Below are 27,956 nucleotides of genomic sequence, written 5' to 3'. Positions count from 1 at the left end.
CGTGCATAGTCATATTCAGTATTTGCAATTGATTTGTGCTAACCTGAACTACTTGTGGCCTAGAATGGCTTTTTAAAGAAATCCTTGACTTGCAAAATGGGAAGAAGAAACACAGTAATTATTAGAAATTCAAACCTTGCAAAGCTCTGACACACTTTGTATATTGTCAGTTACAGCCTGATCTTGCAATGAGCTCTGCATGGGCTCAGGGGTCCACACATACAGATGTAGTGCAGACTGGAGCATTAGTTTCTCCTGGTCCATTTGTGCATCTCTCACACAATAACAGAGGATAGATTAAAAAAAACACATATAAAAAGGTGATTGCAAAGGCACAGAAACTAGCATGGAAGATTGGGGACTGATTTAGTACCTGAAACTATGTTTTACTAATTTTTTTGAAGTTGATTAGATTTCAAGGTGACTGTCTCCTAAGTTAAGCAATATCTTTATGGGGCTTCGGGATCCCTCTTTGGAGGGTGCTGTAGAACTGCAAAGTATTATCATCACTACACAGCCGCAGGCCAGTTAAACGCATCCACCTCCAGGAGAGGGCCAGGCAGGCAGGGAAGCCAAAGGAAACGTCCGGGAGCTCAGGTCACGCCAGCGCCTAAGATGCACATTGGTAAAGATGTTCACGTCCGGCAGGCTGGGCGTCCCAGAATGCACACGCTATGACATCACATGGAGACGTCATCACGTGTGGGTTTTGCCTGACAATGCCGTCACAGAGAGCCGGAGGTCAAGGCGCAGGCAATGGCAGAACGCCACAGCCCTACATCACAGCGAGGGACCATCCCGTCCCGGCTCGGTCCGCCACCATCCCAGCATGCCTCTGCCTCCGGAAGAGCGGCGGGGGCGGGGCCTTTTTGTACGCCGCTCCAGTTTTCTCTGTAGTAGGGCCGGTGGAGCTGGTTGCTGGGGCAGGAGACTGTGGCGCCGTCGCTGCGGAGCGCGGCACAGTAGGTAAGTGCGGCCGGTCCCCGCACCCAGCGCGCGCTGCAACCTCCTTAGGCAGGGGCCTTATTCCCAGAGCCGAATGCACGTAGGTGCCAGTGAGTCCCTGCTGCGCATTCTGCGTAAGGGCGAGGGCACGGGGGTCTCTGCGGGGAACCGTGACCCTCCGCGGTGTGGCGGGCCGGGTGGCTCGTTACCCTCTGCTGCTCCGCCCCCCCATCCCAGTCTGCGAGCCCGGTTTGCCGCAGCGTTTGCGGTGCAAGTTCGGTGTGTCAGCAATGGGTTGGGGGAGGCGGCTCTGCTCCCTCTACGCACTGGGGTCAGCGGCTGGGGGCTGCCCTCAGAGGAGTGCTGGGGGTCCTGACTTATCAGAGGCCAGCCATGACCTTACGAGTGAATGATAGAGGGCTAAATGAGGGGTCTGTGCCTCACAGTGACGGCTCCACTGCCCACAGCCCAGTTTCAGAGGCGGGGTACAGCCGCTGGGGCAGGGGACAACAGCCCAGCCCAGCCGCTGGGACGTGGGAGGATAGAGGGGTTCCTCCTAATTAGGGATAAACTTGGCCATACCCCCTTCACCCCACATCCCAGCTGCGGGTTGGAAGAGAAAGGAGCACGGTCCCTTTTGCCTGTCCCAGTGTCGGGACTTTGGGTGGTCTCTCCCTCGACTCCAGTGCCTGCTGCTTAGCCCTTCCAAGTAGCAAAAGTAACCCTAGACTGGTCAGTTTCATGCCCCTCTTAAAGAACCCTGTGAGCCGCAAGGGAAACTAACAAGACAGCTTCACTCTGCTTCTTGGGAAACCTCTGATCATCATCAGCTGAGTCACTGAGTTGTTTAAGGCAGCACTGCCTACACTCCCCTTCAGAAGGGGATGAGGACCATATAGGTGGAAGATAATTTTTTACAACTATAAGTTCTAGAAGCTCTTTTAAAAATGAAAGCTTAAATTCTATAGAAATGCATGATTCCCATAGTTGACAGATACCCTTTGCAAGCAGGAAGTGTTAAGTAGGTGAGTGGATTTTCCAAGCACTGCTTAATTAAATTGTATATTTTGAGTTATTTATGTAGAATATATCACCTAAATTTTTCTAATATTTTCAATCTGGTCTTTTTGTTTTTAGAGGATATGTGACTTTAATTATCCTGTAAGAAATCTTTTCCTCATGTTGTGCCTCTTGAATAGGTAACTCAACAGCATTCAGAAAAGTGACCCATGTTGCAGACCTAGTATGAGTGAAGTCCAAGATTATTCCACTGAGGCAATCTTAAAAATAAACCATCTTGTTCTAGAACAAACATCCCTTTATTTTCCATCTTCAAATATAGTATATAGCTCTTTTAAGCAACACTGTCTATAGCAGTGGTTCTCAAACTTTTTTTGTTGCACCCCCCTTACTCGTAATGGAATCTGTCCACCCCCAAACTCCCACGGGAACTGTCAGGAGCCGGGGGTAGAGGCCTGAGCCAGAGTGACACTGGGTGCAGAGTGGGGCTGGGTGGTGCTCTCTTTCCTCCTCACTCAAATGTTCCTCTGTGCCTCACAGTTTGGGGACCACTGACCAATAGAATAACAATCCTATTTGTCCCATGAGGCCACTAATGTTACAGTTTTAAATAATGAGTATATTTTGTTTGTATTCTGGAAAGAGTATTTGAGTGGGCTTCAGCCTTAATGTTAGTTACAACTCCACATCAGCCTTATACTATAAATCAGTGGCTCTCAACTTGGGTATGTGTACCCCTGGGGGTATGCAGAGGCCTTCCAGGGGGTGCATTAACTCACCTTGATATTTGCCTAGATTTACAACAAGCTACATAAAAAACACTAGCAAGGTCAGTGCAAACTAAAATTTCATACAGATAATGACTTGTTTATACTGCTCTATATACTGTACCCCGAAACGCAAGTACAATATTTATATTCCAATCGATTTATTTTATAACTATATGGTAAAAATGAGAAAGTAAGCAATTTTTCATTAATAGTGTGCTGTGACACTTCTGTATTTTTATGTCTGATTTTGTAAGCAAGTAGTTTTTAAGTGAGGTGTAACTTGGGGGTATACAAGACAAATCAGACTCCTGAAAGGGGTACAGTAGTCTGGAAAGGTTGAGAGCCCTTGTGTAAATAGATCAATGGCATTATCCAGTTCAATAAGCTGGGTTTCCAAGGAGCAGAGAAGTAACTATTGATAAAGAAGGAAAAAAAGTCTGTGAAAAAGGACGCTGATGTTGAAGTTTTGGAGACATTGTGGGATTTCATGGAGGGTTCATGCCATAGCTCTGGAGTAGAAGGAAAAAAACCCAACCCTACTTCCTGAAAGTCTTCACCATTGGACAGTGTTATGACTCGTGACTAGCCAAACCTAGCATTACAATAAGAATATAATCTGCAAAAATTACTGTACAGGAAGCAGGTTAATCAGTTCATATTAAGTCAAGATTGCAAGTGATCAGAAGTTATCATCATTTGATTACTCAGTTGTCTATGTAAAATGAACTGGTGATGGAAGTTCAGCATCATAACTAACATCCTTTATCAGAAAGGATGAATGACAGAGCCTGGAGATGGTCATTCTGTAACAAGGGCACATAGGTTGGAAAAAGAAATTAGCTTGTTTTTGTCAATGCTGCACTAATTTTAATGGATAGGCCTTTAGTCCCCAGTACTGCCAAGGTAGTAGTAATTCCCTTTTAAGAAAGTTGGCTAAACCTTGTATTCAGTAACTTTTTTGTTTAATTCATTTTTCTTTCAAATTATTTAGGGATATATACATTTTGCCTTTTATATTAGGGTAGTTTGTCAACATTAATATAATGAGGACTCTGGGCACTGTTTTAATCAGAATTGTATTGTATTGTTCCAGGTGCTATATACACAAAGTCCTGTTCCAAAGAGATTACAACCCCCAGTGCCACCACTAAATACAGCTGTATTACATAATCATTTTGGGGGTGTCCCTCAGCACAGAATGGGAACTTCTGTAACACTTCTGTCTCATCTTAATCAAGATGAGATGATACTGTGCTGGCTTCATTTTGAATTCTTTGTGCTTTACCTAGGAATAAAAGTAGATTTCTACTTTCCTGCTGCTTGGAAACCTGGCTTGTTAAACTGGATAATGCCATTGATTTATTTACGGTATGGGGTTGATATGGAGTTGTAACTAACATTAAGACTGACGCCAACTGAAATACTCTCTCCAGAATACAAACTAAATATAAACATTTAAAACTAAAAAGTGACTTTGTAAAAATGACATGGGTTTCCATCTCTATTGTGTCTCAGTCAGAGAAGAGTGCTTTAAATCAATGATTAAATCATGATTTAAATATGTTGATTTAAAAAAAAAACTTAACACACGTAAGTTGAATTTTTTTTGCAATTGCACCTTTAGTTTAAAATTTATAATGCTTCCCGTTTTTATGACCGACTACTTATTTAAGGTATAAGGTATCTTATTTTAATTTTACAGAACTGCTATAGGTGCAAAACAAAATATTGAAAATTAAGTTCCTGATTCTGCAAACACTTTATTTGTGTGACTAGTCCCATTGATTTCAGTGGGATTACTCATGCTTGTGAATAAGTGTTTGCAGCAACAGGGGCAATAATTGTATTTTTATTTCAGACTTTTCTTAGTGGCATAAAATGTTTAATACTTGAAAATGAAATTGCCTTAGTGTTAATAATAACAAGTTAGTTAGACTTGCAACAAAATTGTTGTGAACTTTTTTTTGTACACACGGGCCAAAATCTTCAAAAACAGGGACCTAAAATTAAACGCTTAAGATTGGGACTTTCTCAGCACTCTAGTGTCTTAAGAGCAGAAGTCCCATTGATTTTAAACTGCAAACCCTGATGGAGTATAGCCTGGTTGGAGTCTTTGAGCTTTCTTGACTTGTGGATATTCCATATATTAGAAGGCAGTGTTGGTTGCGATAAAGACCAGGCTATTTGCTTATCGATTTTGTGTTTGAGTTTGTATTCTCTCAGTAAAGATGTTAATCAGACTCTGAATGTGCCATTTTCAGCATAGGTGGGCATTTTAAGTGTGACGATTCATAGAAAAGAATCTGTGTAAAATCTGAAATTCTGCTAACAACTAGGAAACTTAAGACACAAGCAAACATTTATTTTGGCAACTTAAAGGATTGTTTAAAATATTATTACATTTAAAAATTGATTTAAAATGTTTTGATGATAATTTTTATCTATCCTCAAAGCTTCCACATTAGATGTACGCCGTGTACAAGTAAAAAAGCTTTGAGAAACTGCCAACCCTATAAACTCAGCCTAAGATCTGAAAGTGGTTATTTCCTTCTTGCATGTTATCAGCTGTTAAAAAAAGTTTGGGCTACATTATGGTGTCAGACAGTTGTGTAACCCCATAGTTTGTTTTATTGAAGTTGTTCACCATAATAAGTGTGCTCTGCAATTAATACTTAGTAAATACTTTGGTTGATGCACAAGAAGGAATAGAATGCAGCTCAGTCTCATAGCTGTGTTGGCTCTTGCTGGGATAGTGACAGTAAAATAAAACTGGTCTGTAAAGTAGGCATATATGGTGTTGAATATTCACAGGAAGCAGATCTGATGAGTAAGAAGTTTCTTTTATATAGTCATGGTTCAAAGTAGAACCAAACTTGAAAGCCTTGGAAAAGTAAAAATCTAATGGATGTCATTGACTATCTGATTTTCCTACACAATATGTCCCCTTTAGGAGTTTTTGCAGTATAAATGATATTTTAATATTGAAAAGTGGTTGAGTTTTTTGTGCTGCTTTATTAGATCTTACTACACATTCACAAACCAGTTGTTCTACAGCAACCTATAGCTATGCTGTCAAGATGAGATGGTCACTGACACAAGCTTTCTTTTCCCCCTCAAAATGTTGAAACTGCTATTATATAGTGTAGTATATAGGGTTTTTTTAAAGATTATTGTGACTGTGGTTTGGTCTTGAGGTGTCACACACCCAGCCTGCATTTAGACTTGCCTTTTGAAAAGGAGCAGGTAAAATAAAGATGACATTGTTAACAATCAAATCCTTGCAGACAGACTTGTAAATATGCAGTCATTTAATTTGCAATCATAAATAGTCATTAGAATTAAGGCTATGATTTTGTCATGGACGCTTTTACTAAAAGTCAGGGACTGGTCACGGGCAATTAACAAAAATTCACGGAAGCCATGACCTGTCCCTGACTTTTACTAAAAATGGCCATGACAAAAAGGGGCAGGGAGGAAGGTCCAGATCCCTGCCCTGCTGTGGCTGGGAGCTGCGGCCCGTGGCTGGGAGCTGGGAAGGACCCTTGCCTGTGGTGGTTGGGGAGCTGCCTGGGTATTTCCCCCCACCTGCAGGTGGTGGCATTGCCCCCACCACCCGCAGTGGCTGGGGAGCTGTTGGGGCATTATCCCCACCCCTGCTGCCCACGGTGGCTGGGGAGCTGTGGGGGACTCCCTCAATTCCAGGCAGCAGGGGGACCCTGAACCTCCTGGCCACCGTGGGAGGTGGGGGTAGCCTGCAGCTCCCTGCCGCTGCAGGCTGAAGTCACGGAGGTCTGCGGAAGTCACGGATTCCAAGACTTCCGCAACCTCTGTGACCAAATTGTAGCCTTAATTAGAATCAGTAAAAGCAAAATCTGACTCTAGCAAGTGAAAAATAATTTTGTTTTTCCTCTCACAGCTTATGACCGGACATGCTAATTCTGTGTTTTAATAAAGCAGTTTATTATTTCATAAAACTCATTCATTGGGTGGTAGGTTTAACTAATTTGATCATGGGTTTTCTGTTCTGTACATTGTTTGACATTGTACCATATGACATTTTGATTAAAAAATTAGAATGGTATAAAATTAAGATGGCACACATTAAATGGATCAAAATCTAGCTAACTGATAGGTCTCAAAATATAATTGTAAACAGGGAGTCGTCATCAACTGAGTATGTTTCCAGTGGCATCCCACAGGGATTGGTTCTTGGCCCTATGTTTTTTAATGTTGTGTGTTTGTTTGTTTGTTTGTTTGTTTTTTTAAATCAACGATCTGGAAGAAAACACAAAATCATCACTGATGACGTTTGCAGGTGACCCAAAAATGGGGGGAAGTGGCGAATAATAGAGGACAGATCACTGATTCAGAGTGAACTGGTTCTTTTGATAAACTGGGGACAAGCAAATAATACGTGTTTTTAATATGGCTAAATGTAAATGTATACATCTAAGAACAAAGAATGTAGGTCATACTTACAGGATTGGGGACTCTATTTTGGGATGCAGTGATTCTGAAAAAGATTTGGGGTGGATATTCAACTCAATGTGAACTCCCACTGTGATGCTGTGATCAAAGAGCTAATGCAATCCTAGGATGCATAACCAAGGGAATCTTGAGGTAGGAGTAGAGAGGTTATTTTATAGTTTGTCATTGGTGCAACAGCTGCTTGAATACTATCTTGTTCTGGTGCCCACAATTCAAGAAGGGGATGTTGATAAATTGGAAAAAGTTCAAAGAGCCATGAGAATGATTAAAGGACTGGAAAACCTGCCTTATAGCAATAGATGCAAGGAGTTCAGTCTCTTTAGCTTAAAGAGAAGGTTAAGGAGTAACTTGATCACAGTCTGTAAGTATCTACATGGGGAACAAATATTCAATAATGAGCTTTTCAATCTAGCAGAGAAAGTTGTAACATGATCCAATGGCTGTTAGTTGAAGCTAGACAAATTCTGACAGGAAATAAGGCATAGATTTTTGACAATCGGGGTAACTAACGATTGGAATAATTTATCAAGAGTTGCGGTGCGTTCTCCATCACTGATAATTATTAAACAAGATTGGATGTTTTTCTAGAGGATCTGCTCTAGGAATTATTTGGGAGAAGTTCTGATGCCTATGTTATACAGGAGGTCAGACTAAATAATCACAGTTGTCCCTTCTGGCCTTAGACTTTCTGAATCACACACTTGGTATGAAAATGCTGTGTAAATCTTGGAATGGAGAAATAAGTGCTTTCAGTCTTGGATCAGGGTCAGTGTAGCTTTTTAATAAAGGGATCCTGTGACGTTAACTCAAAACCACAGAAATACCATAGGCCTGTTTACACTAGAAAGGATTTGCCAGGGTAGCTATACCAGCATAGATATACTGCCACTCCCTCCTAGGCTATGTCTACACTAGCACTTTGGTCAGTATAACTTATGTCGCTCAGGGGCATGAGAAAAATATACACGGCTGAGTGTGACATAGGTTATGGCGACAGAAACGCCGGTGTGGACAGCACTCTGTCAAAGGGAGAGTGTTTCCTGCTGCTCATTCGGGATGGTTTAATTATGTTGATAGGAGAGCTCTCTCCTATTGGCATAGGGCAGCTACACGAGAGATCTTTCACTGGCGCTGCTGCACTGGTTCAGCTGTGCCGCTGTAAACTCTCTAGTGTAGACATGGCCTAACTAGTGGAGATGCAGGTTGTACCAGTAACAGCACTCTTTGGCTGGTATAACTTATACCAATTCCTTAAGCAAAATAAGCTATACTGCCCTTTTTGCTTGTATAACTGTTTCAATGCTGGCAAAAACCCTAGTACAACCCCCTCCTTGCCCCACATCGCATACTCCTAATAAATATAGCTATACCACCAAATCTTTGAAGTGTAGACCAGGTCTTAATGTTAGTGGGCAGTGGCAGAGATGCTTCAGACAACAAGAGTTTGTGTCAATGACTCTGCTATTCCTGGTTTTTTCGGTCCGGTTTTACCTCATGAGTGTGGATACTACAGTGCAGGCTCCTTTGGGGAGGCAGACTGCCTATTAGCGTGGTTACAAAATTAAAACACTATTTAGGCATTGACAAAACAGAATGCATAAAACTGTTCTGCCCAGAAAAAGACAGTCTTATCAGGTTTACTGATGAGTGGTGCAAAAACTAACAAGGTAGACTTTGAGCTTTTTCCTCCGGAAACCTGGGTGTAAATTCTGCCTTAGGTTAGAGAGAATGTACATCTGGGTTCATACTCTTTTCTGGGTTGTCAGGCTCACAACACCTTCCCCGCTCCTGCTCCAACAATGATTTTGCTTAATTGGCAGTTTGTGAGAGATCCAGGACAAGAATATTAGGTGGATATTTCATGTGAGCATTAACCTGCCTTGACAGGATTAAGTGGGTAAGACAGTTCTGGAACTTCTTTCCAATCTAGTGTTGTTCGTCTCTCAGTTTTTAATTTTTTTCCCTATAGTCACTCAAAAGTTAAAAATAATTCTGTACTTTCTTGCAACTTGACTGCACTGTCTAGTGCATCAGCATAATCCAGAAAGTAGAACAGCCATATATAAAATAAACAGACTCTGGTAGACTGCCACTGTATGATATTTTCTGTGTCTTCTGTTGAAAACTTTTGCCTTAGAGTATATGCTAATGTAGCAGGGTGAAATCTGGACTAAAATGCAAAAACTCAGTTTCAAAGACACCTTTCATGCAGCAGTTTTTGGCTTTACAGAGGATTACAAAAAATTATATAACATCTGGCCAGTTAAGGCTGTCTTCTCACTAAAGATCTTTTCCATAATAACACATTAAAACAGCTTGGGCTGTGACAAACAGAATCCAACTTTCCTAGATTAAACCTTCATTGTGTACAACTGCCATGCTTTAAAGGGAAAAAAAGGAAATAAAACTCAGTGACTGAAAATTAATTCTTCTCTTTTCAAACTCAGTCTAAACCAGATTCTAAATTAATACCAAAAATTCAAGCCCTAATTCAAGAAATTCAAGACATAATTTGATGTAAACATGCAATACAAGATTTTAGTGTTTATTATATTGTGTATTGTGTTAACAGTTCATACTTATAATGGATATATCTTTTGGAAAATTAATAAATATGTTAAAATAATCCACTACAAAAGGAAATTGGTTTTGCAAACGGAACAGCTGTGTGGGTGATATTTTTCACTTATGGTCTGGGTGAGCGTTTCTTCTAATCTTCAACATAGATGTGAGCTTCAGCTATCTTCGTTTATTTTTATAATTCTGTGTGTAGATGTTACTTGAACAGACTTGAGTTTTCTTCTCTAAATTATATGTGGCAGCCTTCGGAATGGTTACTTTCCAGTACTAAGAAACTAAGATGTTAAAAAATACACCTACGCAGCAAAAGAGAAACCATGTACAAGTTCCAAGTATCAGAGGGGTAGCCGTGTTAGTCTGTATCCATAAAAACAATGAGGAGTCCGGTGGCACCTTAAAGACTAACAGATTTATTTGGGCATAAGCTTTTGTGGGTAAAACCCCCCACTTCTGAAGAAACCTTATGCTCCAGCAGCTCCCATTGGCCTGGAGCAGTGAACCGCGGCCAGTGGGAGCCGCGATCGGCTGGACCCGCGGACACGGCAGGTAAATAAACCTGCCTGGCCCGCCAGGGGCTTTCCCTACACAAGCGGTGTCCCAAGTTTGGGAAACACTGAGGTAGAGCATCTGTTAGTTTTCTTCCCCAACGCGATTTTTGACCCAAACAGATTGTTTTATCCATTCCATCACTTCTAATTTCTTGACAGTCTGCTTCATCGTTAATATACAGTGCTGCTCCATCACCTTTGCCTTTTATTTCTGTCTTTCCTGAACAGCATTTATCTTTCAACACTTGTATTCCAGACTACTATCCCCCTGTTTTTGTTATCCCTAAAATATCTGGTTTTCTCTTGTATTTTGTTACCAGGGCCCCCTGAATTTGTGTACAAATGTCTTAGCTGTTTCTGTTTTGATCTCAGCCAGATTCCTTGTCCAATTAGGTGCAGTCATTTTATTGTTTGTATCGCCTACCTGACTGTTACTGTCAGTAGTATTGGCACTATCTTTCCTCTTGACCATTCTCCTACCCTCTGTTGTTCCTTTCTCCATTGCTGGATCCTCCCACTTGATTTTCTTCTTGCTCCACAGTAGAATTAGGTGTGGTGATTATATGAGCATCTCCCAACTGTCTCCACCAAATTCCTAGTTTAAAGATGTTAATTAGTTGTGCCAACCTCCATCCCAGAAGACTGCTTCCCTCCCTATTCAGGTGGCATCCATCACATAAGAACAGTCCTCTGTGAATGCCTGCCAGTCGTGGAATACCACAAAACTGCTCCCTATAGCACCATTGCCTGAGCCAGCTCTTGATCAACATATTCTTGCCTCGTCTTCACTTTTCTCCTCTGGGAGAGGTAGAATCCCAGTGAAGATCACCTGTACCTCCATTTCTTTAAGCATCTTCCTCAGCCTGGCATAGTCTTCCTTGGTGATACATCCCATAAGAATCTAGCAATATAATTGTCCTTCATGTGGGAAGCAGTCTGTGGATTCTTTCCAGCTTCCATTAGGATCCCCTTCAGCTTCAGGTCTGCATACTGTATCTTTGCTCTTGGCAAACAGTACATTCTTCTGTTCTCCAGATAAGCTCTGGTGACAGGCCTGTCTGTTCTTAGTAGGGAGGTCCCAGTCATGTAGATCTGCTTCTTCCAGTGTTGGTGCAATTCTTTGGCCTTCCCTCTTCTTTCTGGCTGCAAGTCATATTGTCTTCTGTTCTCACTTGCAATCTTCAGCGAGTCATCCTCTGGCTATCTCCATTGTCTCTTCCCCTCTTCTTGTAGGACTAGTGCTCTTTTATTCTTCCTTCTCTCCCATCTTCTGTTACTGCCTGCCTCTCCCCCTTCTTTTTCCAAATCAGCAAACCTGTTCCTCAGCTCTTTCTTCTTCACTAGTTGGTCTGTTCCTCTGCCTTTGTTCTCATAGTCGCATGCTTCCACTGTTCACTTTCTTAATCCAGCAGTTTACCCTCACAGTTCTCTGGTCCAGCATGCATCTGCAAGTCTTGAGGCTTCCCTTCAGGCTTCTCCTTTCCTTTCCTCTATCCACTCAAATCCCCTTCAAAACTCAGCTATAGTTTCTAACTGCAACTCCAAACCTCAAATCTTCTCTTGCATCAGATCTATCAGATGGCACTTAATACAAATGAATCACTTTTTAGGTACCCTCTCCAGAATAATGTACATGCCACAGCTTTTATACCCAGTCATCTTCATTGTCTCTTTCATTCCTCGGGTCTCTACCGTTGCTATCTCCTGCTGCTGTCATAGTCTTCCCTCCTAAGTTCCTGTCAAGAAGGAAACTCTCACTCCTCTTCTCTTCCTCCCCGCCCCTATCCTCCCCTTCAGCTCTATTTTCTAATTTCCGTGCTGCTGCACAGTAACTACATTGTGGAATTCTTCATTCCCCTGCCCACCGCTGCAGCTAGCTGCCCCTGCTTTTGCTACTCCAACTAAAAAAACCTCCCAACACATGTAAGCACATTTGTCTTCTGCTCATTCCTTTTTGTGTTGCGGGATGGTATTACCCTAATGGGGCTGCTGAGGATTCCCCTTGTGTTAGAAGAACATCTGTTCTCTAGGCCACTTGTTACTGCTTCTCCTCACCCCACTGTGTAATGAGTATGTTGGGGTTTTGCTGGAACACACTTCTGCTCTGGTCATCTGGGATTGGTGAAATGTCCCAGGGTTCTAACTTGTGCTGAGAGAGAACCAATCCAGACATGGGCTTCCTCAAGATGGGGGTGGGGAACTAGAGATTGTAAAGTTAATTATTCTTACCCCTTCTCAAATACACCAAGTAGAGTTTGGGCATACCTGATGATTTGTACTTTTATCTTGATTCTGTTTAATAAGCAGTGATAAGGAATAGGGACTTAATTTTTTTCACATGGAAGTTTTGATTCTTGAGCCCTACAATAGAACAATTAAAAAATTCTGTCATTATTCAGCAAGTGACTTGGCTGCATGACCATATTACACAGGAGAGACTGACAATATGCATATGATTAGACTAACCTACCTTTTGTGCTTGAATTGCCCTCATCGCCAGAGTATCTGAGATCACAATCTTTAGTCTGAATTTTCACAACTCCCTGGTGAGCACCTAAGTGACTTGCTCAAGGTCATACAAGGGAGTCTGGTAGAGCAGGAAATCGAACCCACATCTCCTGAGTCCCATGCTAGTGCCATTGGACCATCTTTCCTTAAATAAAACTGCATAAAAAGGGTCTTGAACCATGAAATCTTAGATTAAAAGTCAGATGCTGTACCAATTCAGTTATCTGAGCTCATAACCAGGACTGGTAAAACCTAACCAAGGAGAGGTTCTTTTCTTCAGTCATCCCATGTACTCTGATCCTAATTCAGCAGGTTTTAGCAGGTGGATCACTATGTCGCAATGGATCTTGATCAGTATTGCAAAGCCTATAATATGCTGTAACTGAGAAACCAACATCTACCAATATCTTATATTGCAAATATGGGGTCAGGAACGTGTTTGCCAGGAATTCCAAACCACAGCACTACTTGTATGTGTCAGACCCTGTTTATTGCCTCTCTCGTTCTCCTTTAGTCTTAATTTTCCTATTATATACTTTTTTATGTATTTGTCCAGTTTCTTTCTGTCCAAATAACTTTGCTATATTTTCATTTGATATCAGTCTCATGGTTCAAAACATCCCCTTAAATTGTTGAGTATTCTGGTGTCCTATGTTAGTACATATTAAAAAGTATTTTGCAGCAGCCTCCTGATGCAACCTCCCCCCCCCCCCCCTTATTTATGGTTTAAAACTGCTTTCTTTCTGAATCATCAGTTTGTCTGCAAAAGTCTGTGTGCTATTCATTACTCTCCTCCCTTTCTCTCAACAAGAAATTTTAATTTCATGCTCTGAAGGAAAATGAATGATATGATTCACTTACCTCATTAATCATTTCTTGACTGACTGAGTCTCTGGAGTTCTCTAAACATCATATTAAACTCTTAGGAGAATTTCTTCCTGGAGGGTTCCCATTTTGCCTTTCTGATATCCAGCTTCATAGAATCCACTGGTTTAGAAAGACATGTCAGCAAACTTTTCCACAGTAGGGCACCTAACTAGTATTCCTCAAATTATGGTAGTTTAAAGGGACACTGTCAGGTTTAAAACTAATTTTTTTCAAGACTAAATTTTCTTTACCTCTTATAACAAATATCCTAGCAGATTAGGAAATTAGAAACGTCCAAGAAAAAAATCTGACTAATTATACCATTAATGCTGACTTGTTCCCTCTGAATTTCACTCGCTAAGTGAGTTTCACTTACTTGCATGTCATGCACTAGCACAATCCTGCAGTGGCTGGCTTGCATGTAAGGACAATCTTTTTTTTAAATCCAACAAAATATTTTTGAATAGGAAAGAAAACATCATGGAAATATTTCAGTTGATCTTAGATTTTGAAGATAATCCCCTAGACCTTAAATTTAAGTTTGTATCTGCTTCACAATATCCCTTTAATATGAACTTAGTTCCAAATCAGTCTTTTTTCTGGTTTTTTTTTGGGTGGGGGATGGGGGGAGTGTGGTTACATTTCAGATTTATTAGTACTGCTTGTTTCAACTGACTTCTTTCTGCTGAAAGGAAAGAGAATAAAACCTACTTTCAAAGAAAATTTAAGGATGTTAGTATTTCAGACCGTGTTCATATATTGGCCTATAATTCCTTACATGAGAGAGACGCATCATTATCGCTATTTTAAGAATTTAATCTTAAATTTATATGTAGAAGTTGCGTTAAATGTATTTGGATGAATTTGCTGAGACATACTGTTGCGTTCATTACAATGTAATTGTAAAAAGAACAGGAGTACTTGTGGCACCTTAGAGACTAACAAATTTATTAGAGCATAAGCTTTCGTGGACTACAGCCCACTTGTTCAGATGCATATACCGATATATGCATCCGAAGAAGTGGGCTGTAGTCCACGAAAGCTTATGCTCTAATAAATTTGTTAGTCTCTAAGGTGCCACACATACTCCTGTTCTTTTTGCGGATACAGACTAACATGGCTGCTACTCTGGAAAACGTAATTGTAATAAAGTCAAATACTTTTCCCCCTGGATGCAGCTCAGGTATCAGAACATAGATTTTTTTTTTCCCTTAAAATTTTCCACTGTTGCTACCAGTGATGCTGCTTGTAGTTTATATTCGTGTTTTACCATCACCAGTGTTTTAACCCAGCTGCCCAGAATAAGTATTATTGCAATGGTGCACAAGTGTTCTGTGTTTATGGATAGGTGGTGTGTTATAGGTAGCATGCTAGAAGGTTGCAATGGTGCTGGTAACGCTAACATATTTTAGTGTAGACAAGATTTCACTTAGTAAGTTACTGTTCAGCATCACTCATTTAGAAACTGATACAGGGTCTGTCCCATATATCCCTTTATTCTCTTCTTGTCCTCAGATGTTAGGTATTTTTCATGCATCATTAGGACTGTGCTTTAATAGTGACATGCCTCATGAAAGAGATTGTATTTTGTCTCTTTTCACTGGAGAATCTTAGCAAGGTAGTTTGCAGATGTCTTCACTCATTGTCTCTTCTTAGATGCTGAAGACTGTTTAACCTCTTTGTGATGATTGGTTTGAAATTCTCATCCTAAAGTCTATGGGATTGTAGCAAAACAAGATCTATTAAAAATATGTAGAGAAAATTGGATTAAATCGAACTGTAAACATAATATATATCTAGTGATATGCTATGCAGAAAATCATCTAGATAGGTGTGCCTTCATGGTGTTTTTAAAAAAAGCAGGGTAGGTTTGATTTAAATCACTAATCAGGAAGACTCGAGTTAATCATGGATTTCTACGTAAAAGTGCATTCTTGTTGGTTGTTATAACCTTAATACATATTCTTCACAACTCAGAGATCGATGTAGGTTTCATTTTTAGAAGGTACACACTATACATTTTTAAACAGTGATTTATTTTGAAAACTTTTCAGATTAGTTTCACAGCTATATCAGAAAATGAATGATTGTTTGGTTATTTCATTTATCAAAGGTAATTGAAGCAGATATTTTATGAAGTAATTGGGAGGTGAACTATCTCCAATTCAACAGGTTAATCATTAATATTTGGAGGATTTTCTTGCCATGCTGTATTAGGAGGAGAACATCACCAGACAGACATTTAAATTGTTTTATTTAACTAAAACGACGTTATGTATTCTGGATTTTTTTTTCAACAGCAAACATTTAATATTTTAGCAAAACAAGCATATGAATTTTTGAATTTAGTTAAACATTCAAGTTTTTTAAAATAGGTTTGTTTTTGTTAAAATAGTTTTTAACTAAAATAGTTAAATGAAATATTTAAAAAACAAAAACAAAAATGAAATAGCCTATGTCAGCCAGGTCAACGTGAGAAACTTAAAATATTGGCTTCTGCAGCTAACTCAGTCGTCTTCACCTTCATTTTCCTGTTCATAATCTGGAAAAGAAAAACAAGCTTTCCTGCTTTTTCAGGGCCCAAACGATTTCTCAATTTGGAATGAATTAGTCCAAAAGAAGAAAATATTCTAACAGCAGTAGCTTCTTCTGCCGGTGTAGCAGTGATAATCTCACTTTTAACAACAGTCTCTGAATCCAAGTGCTTAAGTGACTTCCACCAGTTCACTGGTGTGACTTTATTTAAAACATCAGCAGCAAACATATTTCTTGAATGGTTCTTATTCCCAAACTGGGTCTCTTTTACGGCCTGCTGCCATTATAGGTTTTCCCTTCTAGTGAGAGAATGGTATGGTAGATCTCAAATCAATGAAGGCTACACTCAGAAAGACCTCAAGACTTCTGGAATATGCTGCTCAGTTTCATTTTTGTTTCTACTGCCTGTCCCCCCCACCCCCGCATTTATCTCCAGACTACTTCTCCTTGTCCAGATCTGTTCTGCCCCCAACTAGGGTTACCATATTTCCACAATCAAAAAAGAGGACACTGGGGGGGGGGGAGCCCCACCCGAGCCCCGCCCCTGCCTCCATCCACTCCCTCCCACTTCCCACCCCCGGACTGCCCCCCTCAGAACCCCCAACCCCCCCCCCCCCGCTTCTTGTCCCCTGACTGTCCCCGTCCTGAGAACCCCCCCACCCTAACTGCCCCCCAGGACCCTACCTGTCCCCTGTCTGCCCCGACCCTTATGGGTGGCAGGTTTATAGAAATTTTGGTGGTGCCCAGAACCCGCCCCCCTCCACATGCCTAAGGCTCTGGGAGGGGGGTTGGGTGGGGGGAGGAGGTCTGGGGTGCAGGTCCTGGGCTGGGGATTTAGAGTGCAGGAGGGGTGCAGGGGGCAGGCATTGGGATAGAGTTTGGATGCTGGGTGCAGGCTCCGGGCTAGGGCAGGGCGTGGGTGTGCAGGAGGGGGTGAGGGGTGCAGGCTCTGGGATGGAGTTTGGGGTGGGAGGCGGTGTAAAGGGAGGAGGTGCAGGCTTTAGGAGGGAGTTTGAGGGCAGGAGGGGGTGTGTGGGAAGGGGGAGGGGGTTGGGGAGGGAGTTTGGGGATAGGAGGGGATGCAGGGGTGAGGGCTGTGGGTCTGAGGATGAGGGGTTCATGATGCAGGAGGGGGTTCAGGGCTGGGGCAGAGGATTAGGGTGCGGGGGGATGAAGGCTGGGGATGAGGGGTTTGGGGCGTTGGAGAGGCTCAGGGCTAGGGTGGAAGGGCAGGGTAAGGGCAGCCTGCCTTGCCATTAGTGGATGGGGGGCACTAGGACCCTGGGGCAGCAGACAGCAGTTGCTGCCGGGAGGGCGTAGGAATGTGCTACTTGGGCAGCACAAGGAGGCAGGGGAGAGGGGTGTGCTGCTTTCTTTCTGGCAGGGGCGGGGGTGACCCGCGGCGGGGGGAAATGCGTGGAGTGGGGGTAGCAGGTGGAGACCGGGGCACACTCCAGGCAGGGCCGGGGGAGAGACCCAGCTCCAAATATTGCGGGAGCAGAGCCCCTGGCCCTGGATATTGCTGGAGCTCGGGCACCACAAAATAATATAACTCACCACCCCCCCACCCCATATTCACCCCTCCACCCCCAGACAGGCCCATCCAACCCTCCCCCTGTTCCCTGACTGCCCCCCGGGACTCCCCTTACTATGCCCATGCTGGTCAGATGCTGGCTCCACGTGTAGGCAAAACACGCTGCCGGTAGGGCTGTTTATCTGGTTACACTGGGCTGCAGGCAGCACGGGGGGAGCAGGGGAGGGGCTCTGGCTGCTGGAGGCCAATGGGAGTGGCGCAATCAGGCTTAGCCACCCAATCAGCCGCGCCGCACTCTGCATGGAAGGGAGGGACGGGGGGGGGGGCAGGAAATCCCTGACCTTTTAACCTTGTTACCAATTCCTCCCTGACGGCTATTTAAAGACGCAAAAGCCGGACATGTTCGGGGAAATACGGACGGATGGTAACCCTACCCCCAACAATCTTTTATTCACTGAACTTTTTGAAACTTTGCACTTTTAGAGAGAGGTAAGGGATTGAGTCTGTGTACACAAGGGTTGATGTCTGCTATTTCTCACCTCTATATATTTATTTAAAAACATTTTTGCTGTTAACAAGCATGTTATCTCTGGAGACACAAGTCCACAGTTTGAGAACTGCAAAACTAAGCATCTCTGATGGTATCTTTTAGACTGAGCATTGAGTCTCTTTGGTTAGATAGAAAGATTAACTTAAATAATCTATAGAGAAGCCCCTGGAACCCCATAAGATTGGGTCCCTAGTCCATGAACTATTGTAACTTATTTACAAAACTTTTCTTAAACATTACATTAATATATGGTCTCATACTATAGAATTAATAATCCCTATTCCATGATGAAATCTCTTTGAGCTATAATGTATCTTAATTAAAACTATCTTTAGATGGAGTTTTGAGGGGAAAAACTGATTTAAATAAAAATCCTCCAATTTAAATTAGTCTTTTTTTTTTTTTTATTTAAAAAAAACATTGATAGTTTTTTTCAGGGTGGATTAAAAAAAAAAGCAATATCTTATTTCTAAAATGTGTATTCCTTCTCTGTGTCCATTTTGGCAAGAAACCTGTCATTTCTCATTTGCCAGAGTGGGGAGCTCCATATCTCGTGCCCTGCATTCCCAGTCTCCAGTAACTCTCCCACTCTGAAACCCCTGACTGGCCCACTCTATCCCCTAGCAACTTCCACCCTACAGCATTTCAGATGAGCTCCTCGCTGTCTGTCTTCTTAGCCTGAGCAGTGGCAGTGCTTTCAGAGCCCAGACAGGGTGGAGTTGAAGTGGTGGCTGCAGTGCAAGACCAGAACAGGGGCTGAGGGCTGCCTGGGCAGCAGGGCCTGCAGGAGCCGGGCACTGACATGGAGCTGGGTGGGTGTGACATTCCCCTCTGTTATCTGGACCGGTGATCTGCCAGGTCACTCCAATCCCTGACTCTGGAGCCAGCTTTACCTTGCTCTGCTGTGAGAACCCCGACTCCTGGGCTGTTCATGCACAGACTCTAGCATGTAAGCTGCTCCTTGGATTGTGCAACCAAATGACACTAGCCAATATCTCCGGTCCCAGACACAACTCTAGGAACCTCCGTCTTGCAGTGTCCAGTTATGCCCGCTGGACGCTGCAAGCTTATATGAGTTCGTCAATTTAACAAAGAAATTGATATGTACAAGGCTTGTTATCTTAAGGGGAGTTTCTGACACGCTTCAAACCAAACGCACTGCTTCAGGTAGAATAAACAAACAAGTTTATTAACTACAAAGATAGATTTTAAGTCAAAGCACAAGAAATCAGATTTGGTCAAATTAAATAAAAGCAAAATGCATTCTAAGCTGATCTTAACCCTTTCAATGCCCTTACAAACTTACGAAGCGACAAAGAGTCCTGTGGCACCTTATAGACTAACAGACGTATTGGAGCATAAGCTTTCATGGGTGAATACCCACTTGCGTCTGACGAAGTGGGTATTCACCCACGAAAGCTTATGCTCCAATATGTCTGTTAGTCTATAAGGTGCCACAGGACTCTTTGTCGCTTTTTACAGATCCAGACTAACACGGCTACCCCTCTGATACCTTACAAACTTAGATGCTTCTCATCACAGACTGGTTGCTTGCCCTTCAGCCAGGCTCTCCCCTTTGATCAGTGCTTCAGTTGCTTGATGATGGTGGTGGTTGGTGGTGTCTGTAGATGCAGGTGGAAGAGAGGAAGAGCATGGCCAATGTCTCTCTCTTTTATCATGTTCTTTCTTCCCTCTTGGCTTTGCACCCCCACCCCTTCCCCGGTCTTCAGGGTCAGGTGAGCATTACCTCATTGTAGTCCCTAACTGACCAAGGGAAGGGGGCTGACTCACTTGAGAGTCCAACAGATCCTTTGTTGCTGCCTAGGCCAGTGTCCTTTGTCTCTGTGAGGCTGGGCTGGGTTTATCCCATACATGCCCTGATGAGGTGTGAACTGCCTTTCTGTTCTTGGAGAATTTTTGCCTGGGCTTGTTTTAAGCCATGAGGACACATTTTCAGCCTCATAACTATATACATGAAATTCCAATCTATAACATTACTATAACAACAATGCTCAGTGGATCATGAGCCTTCCAAAGACACCCGACATGACAGACTTTGCATTGGATACCACACAATCATTTTATAAGGATGAACATGGGGGTGTAGGGTGTTCCTCCGAAGTATAGAGCGTCAGAGTGGGTTGCTGCACTTGAGGCCAAAGCACCAGCAGTGCTTGTGGTGCCACCAGGAGTGTGCCATGTGATTGTACTACTGGTGTTGGGACCAGGGCAGGAGCTGCTTCTGTTCCTTGGAACTCAAGCTGGCAATTGACCCCTTCCCCCACTCTCTGGGCAGCTCTGTCAGCCCACATCTGTTGCTGCTGCCCATGGAGGGATCCAGGGTGAGTCTACAGAAATCTACTGCTCTAGGCAGCTGTTTAGTCTGCTTATAGCTAGAGTTGCTTCTGTGTGTAAGGTCTTTCAGTTGTAATTGCCAGGTTACTTTGATCTTCCTTCCACGACCTCACCTGCCGTGGTATTTATCCAAATGTACCCTCTAAGGTGGATGAATCTCATATGAAATGGCCATTGTACGTGTCCCAGATCCATTCAGGATTGTCTTAATTGCCTTGCATGCAAGGTCTTGGCTTCTGTTATTCCTGTAACATTTTAACACTTTCCAAATTCTTGGGAAGCTGTAGACACACGATACTTTTTTCCTTAACATTTTATCTAGACTGGGGATTTCAGCCATTAGTGGCTGACCACCAGTTAATCTGTAGCAGGGTTGCCAATCTTAAAAGTTCAAAGGTTGCATATCAGCTCCCTCCCTGTAAGAGTGTCTTAAAAATGAGATTTTTAAAAATATGGGTGTTTATTTTTATTTCCCTTCTGTTTTTGGAGCCTTGAGGTGCACTCAAATCAGGCATACAACTGCACATTCAAGTTATTTAAATATCTGTCTGTGTGCTGTCAGGCTTTAGAATTAACACACTAATATGATGAATGGAGGCATTTCATACCTCAGTTGTTTGACTGTCTAAAACAGGCCTCTGTCATATTCTTTGAAGGCTGCGGAGACTAATTTTTAAAAATGAAGGTTTGCATGTTACAAAATCTGAATCTCTCATGGGAGGCAGGCGTAGTCTTTGACTGACCCAGTTTAGAGAGTGCTAAGCATGGTACAGTATATTCTGCTGCCTTTGCAAAAGACAAAGCACTTGATGTTTGGCTTCAGAATACTCCTAGTCAAAGTAAGCTCTTCGGCCAATATTTCTCATGTTTAGTGCAAAACACAATGCACTAAGCAATTAGGCCTATCAGTTTTCTTGATTCTATAGGGAGCTTTTGGTTAATGTTTAGTATAGTTCTTGTATAAAAAAGTTTGATTAATAAAATAATATGTAGCTGGAATGTCAAAATGGTGAGAGTTCAGAGTGTACTTTTAATTTGGTAAGGGACCTATTTTTTTCCCTTGAATACACAGCCAATCACTGGCTTATAAAACAGAAGACACTTGCAGATTTTACAAATTTAACTTTTATTTTCAGGGTTTGATGAGACTATCTGTAATGTAGAAAGTATCATATGCATACACATACACACTGCTTCAAAGCATGGGTTCTAAACCTGGGAGTTGTGATGATGATTCTTGTGGTGATATGCTTCCCATGCTCCTAAAAGGGAAAAGGGTCCTGGCTAGATCATGGTGGAGTCTGTGACCCTGGGACCTCTTGATGCCAGCTAGCAGAGGATATATGGTGTGCATAGGGTTTCACAGGGCTCCCTTGGTTTAGATATCTGCATAATAGTTAACCAAAGAGTGGCAGGTGATGGCCATACCAAAAGCCAGTAACCTACTGGTTGTCATAATCATTATGAAATATATGTACAGCTAATATTTAAGGAGCTCTGTATCTATACTAAATATTGTGTTCTTAAGGTCTTAGGGTTAAGGCAGGTCACTAGGGGGTGACACTTCAGAAATGTTCCTTTCAGGCAGGAGGGAAGTCACCTTCTGGCCATTTGTTTATTGTCTGCCTCAGAAGGTATGCCTGTTTGCATATTGAGCCAAGTGTGAACTGAGAGACTGTGAAATCTGCAAAAAAGGAAATCTATAGGAATAAACAAATGAGGGGTGGGGTCTCCTGTTTATGAATAAAGACAAACAATGGGTCCTTCAATGAGAAAACAAATTAACAATGTGTTTGTCTCATGAAAAGAGGGTTATGGCCAGCCTGCTGTAAAGCGCTGCAAGTATTTTGGATGAGCAATACTCTGCAAGATGTGAGAGTATCTTGTTACCTAAGTCTAGACTCTAGAATGCATATTATGATTTTATTTTATATTCATTTGTTTCCATCTAGCAACTGAGCTATGTGTCTTAAAGTATTTTTTATTTGATTTCTTTTGTTGCTGCGCTTTGCAGGTCCTGCTTTTTCTCACCACTATAACTAGCGCACAAGTTTTGTTTTAGCCTAAATATTTGAGAAGTGGGCAAGGAGCTCTCCTTGATGGCTAAGCACTACTTCCCTCTGTATTAAAATGGAAAAGGTCATCTGCAGAATTGCATTCTGTAAATAATCACGTTGCATTTACTAATGCCATGTTAAATTATTAAATTATTAAAACTAGAAATAGTAAAAGTCTGATGTATTTTTTACCACTCTGAATTTCTCTCAGCTTGGACACTGAAAATCAAGTGCCTTTCAGTTTTGTTTGTAGTTGGATTTACTTTCTGGTTCTCTGTAGCAGTGTTTGGGTTCCTCAGTCTTTTGCTTTTAGTGTTAAGTGGTGCAAGGATTAAACACTATGAGAATAGCCTCGATTTAGCAAAAGAAGTGTCATCAATGATTTTTGCCCAAATTAGTGAGGAAATTAATACATGGATTCTTTCTTTCTGCATGATCAGTAGTTGGATATTCTGTACCCCTATTTGGACTGCTTTCAAGAAATAAGTGGCTGATCAGTGGGTATGGAGGTGAGAACCAATCACAGCTATTGTGTAACATAGTAAGAGAAATCTTTGGGAAGCTGTTTAAAATTTTTACTTATGTTACCAGAAAGTTAAAACCAGTTTAAATGTGAAAAATAAATATGATGCACATGCTAAATAGAGAGGAAAATAAATACCTATGAATCTTATTTATACCAGGCCAACGATTGGAGGAACTAGGTTTCGAAGTTAGCTATGTCTTCACTATTTTATTCCCATATTAGATGTCGTCTTATGTTAAATGGATCCGTTTAATAATAAAGTGTTTGTTTCTTTTTAAATACTTTTTATGAAATAAATATTATTGGGAATTGTATGATTATGGGAGACTTTCATCTCCCAGATATAGGTTGAAGGACAAGTGCGACTAATAATGGTACATCCCAGATATTCCTGGATGTGATAGCCAACAGATTTCTTCACCAAATAGTTACCAAACCAACAAGAGATGGTACCATTTTAGATTTAGTATTGGTAAGCAGCAAGGACCTCATAAAAACAACTGGTTGTAGAGGACACCTTGGTTCAAGTTATCATGAGCTAATTCAGTTTAAACTAAATGGAAGGATAAATAAGAAAAGGTCTGCAACTAGGGTCCTTGATTTGAAAAGGACCAATGTTAAAAAATTAAGAGAATTAGTTAGGGAAATGGACTGGACTGAAGAACTTGAGGATCTGAATGTGAAGGAGGCTTGGAATTAGTTTTTGCAACTTTGACTTAAAGTATCATAAGTCTGCATCCCAAACAAGGAGAAAATATTTGTAAGGAAGGGTTGCAGACCAGCTGGATGAACAAGCATCTCAAACCGGTTATTAAGAGAAAGCAGAAAGCCTACAAGGAGTGGAAGATGGGATGGATCAGCAAGGAAAGCTACCTCTTGCAGGTCAGAAAGTGTAGGAAAAAAGCAACAGCTGCCAAAAGCCAAGCAGATTTGGGCCTTGCAAAGGAAATTAAAACCAATAGTAAAAGGTTTGTTAGCCATATAAACACAAAGAAAACAAGGAAAGAGGAAGTGGGACTGCTAAGAACTGATGGGATGAAGATTAAAGATAATCTAGGCATGGCCCACACCTCAACAAAATGTTACCCTTATTAAAAATTAAGGCAAACAAGGAGCTTATAACTATTAAAGGCCAGAAATAAGGTTGAATGAGGGGGAAGAGAGAGTAGAGGGTAAAATATCTCTGGTGAAGCGGTAAAGGAAATCCTTCAAGCTTCCACTCAATCCACTTGATATTCTTAGGCCTGGTCCACACTAGGCGTTTATGTCGAAGTTAGCGCCGTTACATCGAATTAACCCTGCACCCGTCTACACTGCGAAGCTATTTAGTTCGACATAGAGGTCTCTTAAATTCGACTTCTGTACTCCTCCCCGACGAGGGGAGTAGCGCTAAATTCGACATGGCCATGTCGAATTAGGCTAGGTGTGGATGGAAATCGACGCTAATAGCTCCGGGAGCTATCCCACAGTGCACCACTCTGTTGATGCTCTGGACAGCAGTCCGAGCTCGGATGCTCTGACCAGCCACACAGGAAAAGCCCCGGGAAAATTTGAATTCCTTTTCCTGTCTGGGCAGTTTGAATCTCATTTCCTGTTTGGACATCGTGGCGAGCTCAGCAGCACTGGCAACGATGCAGAGCTCTCCAGCAGTGATGGCCGTGCAATCTCAGAATAGAAAGAGGGCCCCAGCATGGACTGATCGGGAAGTGTTGGATCTGATCGCTGTGTGGGGCGATGAGTCCATGCTTTCCGAGCTGCGATCCAAAAGACGGAATGCAAAGATCTACGAGAAGATCTCTAAAGACATGTCAGAGAGAGGATACAGCCGGGATGCAACACAGTGCCGCGTGAAAATCAAGGAGCTGAGACAAGGCTACCAGAAGACCAAAGAGGCAAACGGACGCTCCGGATCCCATCCCCAGACATCCCGTTTCTACGAGGCACTGCATTCCATCCTAGGTGCGGCCGCCACCACTACCCCACCACTGACCGTGGACTCTGAGGATGGGATATTGTCCACGGCCGGTTCCTCGGACATGTTAGCGGACGGGGAAGATGAGGAAGGAGATGAGGAGGACGAGGCAGTCGACAGCGCTTACAACGCTGATTTCCCCGACAGCCAGGATCTCTTCATCACCCTTACAGAGATCCCCTACCAACCGTCCCCAGCCGTTAACCCGGACACAGAATCTGGGGAAGGATCAGCCAGTAAGTGTTTTAAACATCTAAACATTTATTTATAACAGAACAGGAATATTAAGAATAACAAAAATGGGTTTCTCATGATTAGTTTGCCCTAGGCGCTTAACGTTTCAGTCCTGGGCAGTGCAACTATTGAAAAAAAATCTAACCATGTTCGGTTTAGCATGATTGTTCTGCCCAAGCCGCTCTACTGTTTAGTCCCTGCCAGTGCAGCTACAGTAAAATGCGGTCTATATGTCCGGGGATAGAGCAGAAATCCTCCTGGGACATCTCGAGGAAGCTCTCCTGGAGGTAATTGGAAAGCCTTTGCATCAGGTTCCTGGGGAGAGCGGCCTTATTGGGTCCTCCGTAGTAGGAAACGTTTCCGCGCCACGAGACAAGCAAGTACTCAGGGATCATTGCCCTGCAGAGCAGGGCGGCATACGGCCCTGGTCTTTGGAGGCTTTCCCGAAGCATTCTTTCTTTCTCACTGTCTGAGATCCTCATCAGGGTGATGTTGCTCATGGTGACCTGCTTTGAATTAGGTAGGGGAATGTTAGTGTTGGGACTGCTTGCCCGTTCCTTTACTGAACTGTAACCGCTGGTTTGCAGCCACGCGGTGGAGGCGTGAGAGGGGCAGCATACAGGGATTTTTCCCAGGGACAGCCGCGAGGGGGTGAGACAGGGGCAGAGTTCCTGCTTGCCGGATTGCTGGCAGCAGGGACTGGCATTGCTTTCAGTGTGAAAGGAGGCCAGTGCTAATATTAAAGTTTTAAGCTGCCACAAGTCTACGGCTTACCATGTCTGCCTGCTACACGAATTCCGGTGTCCTGCCCCGCTTCTCAGATCTGCAGTGCAAGACCCCAGGCACTGAATGCGAAGGCCGAGAATTCAACCTTGCTCTGAATGCGCATGTGATAGGTGCTGTGCATGGTCTTGTTCACAGAGAAAGACTATGTTCATTGTTCACAACTACATTTATCTTTCTGAGGAATTCACTCCCTTTTTCCCATTCCCACAGCCACATCTGCGACTGTCTCACAACCTAGCCTGGCATCACACTCCCAGAGGCTAGCGCGGATTAGGCGTAGGAAGAAGAGGACACGGGAGGACATGTTCTCGGAACTTATGGGCTGCTCCCGAACCCAGGCAGCACAGCAGACCCAGTGGCGGGAGAACTTGTCCCAAATGCACCAAGCACACATGGAACGGGAGGAGAGGTGGCGGCAGGAAGACCAGCAGGCGACTCAAACGCTGCTTGGACTAATGAGGGAGCAAACGGACACGCTCCGGCGCCTTGTGGATGTTCTGCAGGAACGGAGGCCGGAGGACAGAGCCCCGCTGCAGTCTATCTGTAACCGTCCTCCCCCTGCCACCAAGTCACATAGCCCCCCATACACACAGTCCCGATCAGGAGGGGTGACAGGCTCCGTTGAAACAACCAGTCCACCACTGCGGAGCCTGTCAATCCTGGAGTTTAGAAGCGTCATTTGCGTCACTACACTACACCTGCTCCCCACCACAGTCTGCGTCCCAGGTTTAAAACATTCCCGCGAAAACAGTAATAAAGAAAACGGTGTTCATTAACAAAGTAGAAGTGATTTTATTTCTAAACGTGTGTTGGAAGGGGGTGAAGGGGGTATGTAACTGGAGAGGATAGTCAACATTAACTGGGTAAAGAAACGGGGGCAGGTTCAGCTTCTCTGTACACAAACTTAAAAGTCACAGGTTACTCTGCTCACTCAGGAACCTAGCTTTCAAAGCCTCCCGGATGCACAGCGCGTCCCGCTGGGCTCTTCTAATCACCTGGCTGTCTGGCTGGGCGTAATCAGAAGCCAGGCTATTTGCCTCAACCTCCCACCCCGCCATAAAGGTCTCCCCCTTGCTCTCACAGAGATTGTGGAGCACACAGCAAGCTGCTATAACAATGGGGATATTGGTTTCGCTGAGATCACAGCGAGTCAGTAAGCTTCATCTCCCCTTGAGACGGCCAAAAGCACACTCCACCACCATTCTGCACTTGCTCAGCCGGTAGTTGAAGAGTTCTTTTTCAGTGTCCAGGGCGCCAGTATAGGGCTTCATGAGCCAGGGCATTAGCGGGTAGGCTGGGTCCCCGAGGATGACTATAGGCATCTCCACATCCCCAAGAGTTATTTTGTGGTCCGGGAAGTAAGTACCTTCCTGCAGCCGTCTAAACAGACCAGAGTTCCTGAAAACACGAGCGTCATGAACCTTGCCCGGCCATCCCACGTAGATGTTGGTAAAACGTCCCCTGTGGTCCACCAGAGCTTGCAGCACCATGGAAAAGTAGCCCTTTCTGTTAATGTACTGGGTGGCCTGGTGGTCCGGTGCCAGGACAGGGATGTGAGTTCCATCTATGGCCCCACCGCAGTTTGGGAATCCCATCGCTGCGAAGCCATCTATGATCGCCTCCACGTTTCCCAGGGTCACTACCTTTGACAGCAGTATATCAACGATTGCCTTGGCTACTT

General features: G+C 43.1%; 1 protein-coding gene across 4 annotated transcripts in view; it reads left to right on the top strand.

Moving 5' to 3' along the window:
* The first annotated feature begins 616 nt into the window (after positions 1–616).
* The window catches only part of MICU1 (mitochondrial calcium uptake 1), a 228,532-nt gene continuing 201,192 nt past the window's right edge, over positions 617–27,956 (top strand). For 2 of the 4 annotated variants that reach the window (XM_065552023.1, XM_065552022.1), the window contains exon 1: positions 617–966. In XM_065552023.1, coding sequence (XP_065408095.1) covers positions 632–966 — 335 coding nt within the window. In that variant the 5' untranslated portion in view covers positions 617–631. The remainder of the gene's footprint in view (positions 967–27,956) is intronic. The other 2 variants (XM_065552021.1, XM_065552020.1) reach the window with 2 other exon arrangements.

The sequence above is a fragment of the Chrysemys picta genome, chromosome 7, assembly GCF_011386835.1.
Source record: "Chrysemys picta bellii isolate R12L10 chromosome 7, ASM1138683v2, whole genome shotgun sequence".
In the NCBI taxonomy this organism is placed as follows: Eukaryota; Metazoa; Chordata; order Testudines; family Emydidae; genus Chrysemys; species Chrysemys picta.
The sequence above is the reverse complement of the archived record's forward strand: the minus strand, read 5'-3'. Positions and strand labels throughout refer to the sequence as shown.